This window comes from Prunus persica, chromosome G7, assembly GCF_000346465.2.
Source record: "Prunus persica cultivar Lovell chromosome G7, Prunus_persica_NCBIv2, whole genome shotgun sequence".
NCBI classification, from domain to species: Eukaryota; Viridiplantae; Streptophyta; class Magnoliopsida; order Rosales; family Rosaceae; genus Prunus; species Prunus persica.
In genome coordinates this window covers 11228305-11233502 of record NC_034015.1, presented here as the reverse complement: position 1 = coordinate 11233502, position 5198 = coordinate 11228305, and the positions used below count along the sequence as shown (strand labels likewise).

The 5198-nt window shown below is 32.7% G+C and overlaps 1 protein-coding gene across 2 annotated transcripts; it reads left to right on the top strand.

Moving 5' to 3' along the window:
- On the top strand, positions 413 to 3169 carry LOC18770081 (myb family transcription factor PHL5). 2 transcript variants are annotated; one of them, XM_020567720.1, is made up of 7 exons: positions 413 to 1225; positions 1338 to 1557; positions 1643 to 1719; positions 1829 to 1868; positions 2090 to 2144; positions 2274 to 2379; positions 2596 to 3169. In XM_020567720.1, exons 1-7 carry the CDS (start codon positions 635 to 637, stop codon positions 2806 to 2808), a joined length of 1302 nt encoding a protein of 433 aa, XP_020423309.1. In that variant the 5' UTR covers positions 413 to 634; the 3' UTR covers positions 2809 to 3169. The 2 variants fall into 2 exon arrangements, with proteins under 2 accessions (XP_020423309.1, XP_020423310.1); XM_020567721.1 differs by having other exon boundaries at positions 416 to 1225; positions 2310 to 2379.

The window sequence follows — 5198 nt, the reverse complement described above, 5'->3', positions numbered from 1 at the left end:
ATAGATCTGTTACTGTTATGTGAATTTATGCCAGTATCTCTCAAATATAATTATGTAGACAGAGATGCCGCCTTAATATTATTCTCCAATTCCAAATCTTAACGATAAAATGGTAACATATTGGGAATCATTAGCTTTGTCTTCTGTAACTCGTTATCCAATTGGATTTTGTGGTTTTTTATATTCTTCTGGTGATTGAGACACAGTAGCATGTTGATTCTAAGCCCTTCCTATTGGGACAGGGTTTATGCACATAATTTTTTTTATTTTATAATGTGGGCAGTTGTTTTTTTCTCAATGTATTTGTGCTTAGTTATTATCAATAAGCATTGCTCATGCCTATCCTTTTTAGAATAGTTAAAAGGACTGCATAGTATTTCTGTATATATATATATATATATATATATATATATATATATTCAAAGCTTGCCAATGAAGTCTTGTGGAATAAATGAGGGTATTTGTTTTCCATAAATCTGCATTCAACATTGCTGTTTCTTTGTCTGAAAGAATGAAATTTGATAGGGTTTCAGATGTTGGGCAAGAGCATTGAGCACAACTTGTACTACTATTTCTACTTGCTCTTCTTGTTGAGGTGTTGTGAATCTTGTGGTTCAGTTTCTTTCTTTTGTAAATGAATGCGCAGAAGATTGATTGCCAAGAAAGAATTATTCAACAGAGCCATGGACTAATCAGTGATTTCAATTTTGAACTTGGTAGCCAGTCTTCTCAAATTTTTGATCTCCAACAACAGGCTTGGAACATGGGAATTTGGGTTCAGCAGCCAACCGAGGATCAGCCAAACATGTCACAGCTTCAAAGTCATGGGCTTCCTAGGTCACCCTCCAGCATTATGAGCCGCTTCGAATCGCCGGCTTCTGCTTTTTATGCCACCGAGCGCTGTATGGGATTTTCACAGTATCACTCTCAGGTTGGTAATTTACAGTTCCCTTCAGGCCAAACTTACAATGAAAGCTACAGCTCCATGGATTCATCAGAGCAAGCTGATCCAAATTTAGACATCAGAAACACCCTGCAGTCAATTGTGAAATCTCAACCCAGCAGCTATCATCAATACCAGAAATCCTCAGAGAAGCCTAATCAAATCCCTTTGCCAAGCAATAACCTCTTTGAACATCAACAAAATAAGTTGCAGGGAGAGAGTACTGCCTCAGTTAGGAGACCCTCCTTGTCACTTCCTCCTAAAGAAAATCAGGATCAAGCAGTATGTATATTCTATTCTATAATTCATCTTTTATTGCTGTTTTTATGCATTGATTTTTCAGTGCCCTACCACTCCATTAAGATATGCATATGGGCTAGTTTCTTGTGCACAGGGTGGTTGTAATTCATTCAGCACTTCTCCGGTTACACAGCTGAGCTTCTTTCCTCAGCAAGGAAAGCAATCTCCAAGAATTTCCTCTGGAAATGTTTCCACTACCTATGGTGATTCTCCTTCAACTAGCCCCGTGCTCTCGAGTAAAACACGAATTCGATGGAATCAAGATCTTCACGAGAAGTTCGTTGAATGTGTAAATCGCCTTGGGGGCGCTGACAGTAAATAACTCAACATGAGCTTTTTTAAATTACTATACAAATAAGAATTTATGTATGTCGATTTATCTGTTGATTCATATTGTAGAAGCAACACCTAAGGCAATACTGAAGATGATGTGCTTGGATGGATTAACCATCTTTCATGTTAAAAGTCATCTGCAGGTATTCACTACTAAATGCAATTTCTTCAACTTTTTCATTCTTGTTCTTGTTTCTTCCTCTCCTGGAGTCTGATTCATTTTTTCCCCTTTCCGTTTTATTGTTCTTGTAGAAATATCGAATCGCAAAATATCTGCCAGACACTGCTGAAGGTAAACCCTGACTATTGTTCAATTATGTTTAACAATTCTGCCCTTAGCAGCTAAAACTTTTTAAGGTCTCATTACTTTGTTTACAAGCGTTGAAATCATGTATTGGTTCCTTATGGACATGATTTTTCCTTCTTGTTACAAAATATAAGGTTTGGTAAAGTTTATCCAGATTGGATTGGCTTGTTTTTATCTCCTAATCTAGTACTGTTCTTCTGTTGCAGGAAAATCTGAGAAAAGAACAACTTTGAATGTCGAACCCCAGCTTGATATGAAAACGTAACCCATCAGTTTACCCTGATTGTTGCTCTGATTCTCAGTTCATCAATATGATTCTATATGAACACTTCTTCCTTTTAGAACTGGAATTCTGTTTGATGTTTTTCTCTTTACTGCTATGTGCACCAGCCTCTTACAACCCAATAATGTCAACTTTTCTGGCAGTGGCTTGCAAATCAAAGAGGCGCTGCAACTGCAACTAGATGTCCAGAGGCGTCTTCATGAACAGTTAGAGGTGCAACTATTAAATTTCTTGCGACCACATGTTATTTTACTCTGCATTAGAATCCTTGTTGAGGCCAATAACTCTGTAAACTGGTTTGTAAATGGCAACATTAGCCAAGTCAGTTATAAGAATTCTCAGAACTTGAAGGACTTTCATATTGCAGAGGACTAATAGAAAATACTGCAGTCTAATATTTCAATTTCATTTATTTATTTCAACAAACAGATTCAGCGAAATTTACAGCTGCGAATTGAAGAACAAGGGAAGCAGCTCAAGAAGATGTTTGATCTGCAACAAAAAACAAGTAATGACCTGTTTAAGACTCAGAACTTGGACATCACATGCCATGAAGATGCCCCGTCAGATAGTCTAAATGCCATTCAGGTCTCAAGCCCTGAAGATTCTGGGAATAGCAATTTCCCATCCAAGATAAGTTAGTCCAAAATAGTAAAATTTTCAGGCATTCTCAGACATAAGTGCTCATTTGGTTAAAAAGTCCCAAACCAACAAAGCCTTGTCCCTTAACAGAATCAAGAACACCTCAAATGCTACTATACTGGGTAAGAAAGCAAAGGAGAACAAGAAGATGAGATCAATTATAAAAGGATATGATCCTATAGAATGACTCTTGTTATTTTCATAAAGCTTATTGTGTGGCAGTATTGTAACAACGGCTTATTGTTTCCCTCAAGTTCTCATGCTTTCCATGTAATCATACTTAAATTTTGTAATGTGAAATTTTTTTGCTGGTGTGGAATTCAATTTGTCATACTTCTAGCCTTTAAGGGCTCGTTTGGTACACAGGACTGTCTTGGCATGGACTATGCTTAGGGACTGGCTTGGCTTGACTTGGCTTGGTCTAAGTTGGATAACACTTATCCTACGTTTGGTGTATGCTTGGACTAGGACTAGAATTTTTTTATTTTTTCAAAAATATCTATATATATGTATATATGTATTTTATAATATATAAAATATATATGTATATATACATACATATAATATATATAGGTGTATATATGTATATTATAATATACATGGGTATAATACATATACATATATTTATATATATGTATGTATATTATAATACAGAGAGCTTCCATTGAGGGATCCCTCAAATAAGCTTATTTGAGGGACACCCCTTGTAGGCCCCACTCCGGATTGTATTTCACTAATCCAAACCGTCTATTTTGTAGATACTCATTCAAAGATCATCCCTACAAAAAATCACTTGAATCCGATATTATTTGACCACTCAATTAAGTTATTGAAATTTTAGCATTTTCTTGAAGTACCCTATTCATTGATTTTGTAAGACACAATTGGATGTCGAAACGGTTTCCGATTTGTCTAATTTTTTGTTAGGATGATCTATGAATGAAGACCTAAAAAATAGATGGTTTGGATCATTGGGAAAAAAATTATAGGGTACCCTAAATGTCGTCCCTCAAATAAAGGAATCCCTCAATAGAAGGGGACTGTATTGTAATATATAATATATATATATATGGGTATGTTATAATAATAATAATAATAATATATATATATATATATATATATGGGTATTATACATATATTATATATACATATGTATTTTATAATATATATAATGTATATGTATATATACATACATATATAATATATGTATATACATGTATATAATATATGTGTATATAGGTGTATCTATATATTATAATATATATGGGTATAATACATATATATATGTATATTATAATATATATACATATAGTATAAATATATAATGTATATTTGTATATACGTGTGTATATGTATATTATAATACATACATGGGTATAATATATATACACATATATGTATATATACTTATATATATTACATATATTCATGTATGTTATTATTATAATATTAATATGTATGTGTATATGGGTATATTATAATAATAATATACGTGTATATATCTATATGTATTTATATATTATATATGTATATATGTGTTTATATATATACGTGTATATATGTACATTAATATATAATATAATATATATTACATATATACATGTATACATGTATGCTATTATTATAATATTAATATGTATGTGTATATGAGTATATTATAATAATAATATATGTGTATATATCTATATGTATTTATATATATATATATCTATATGTATATATGTGTTTATATATATACATGTATATGTGTATATATATGTATATATGTACATTATAATAATAATAATAATAATAATAATAATAATAATAATAATAATAATAATAATAGTAATATATGTTATTAGTATTACAATATAATATATGCATCTTGTACATTGGTGAACATAGGGCTAGCTAATCCTCCCTTTCTACATGGGCTTAGTAGTCCCCTCTTAATGAGGTGTTTTTGGTGGGCCCGGTATTAGCAATCCCATCTAAGACTAGAATTAAATGAAACAAACATAGTACTAAATTTAGTCCAAGCCAGTCCAAGCCAGTCCAAGCCAATACTGTGTACCAAACGACCCCTAATATGACAAAAAACTCAACAAGATTATGCTTCTAATACTGTACACAAGAGTGCATGGTCACATCAGATATTGGACTTCCACGGTCCACCTAGGTATAAGGCAGGATTTCAAAATGGAATGAGCAGGATTAATTTTATGTACTTTTTTTTTTCTTCCTATGGTAAATAAGAAAACTTTCAAAGAATTTTCTTTTTATCTTTCTAATTTTCCAAACGTACAGAGGTTGCTCCTGCCTGCCCTGTGGCTTGCTTACCCCCATTTTTTGTTCTGGTGGCACCGATGATGTGCTATGTGGTGCCGGCGGGTGTTGCTATTTTCTAG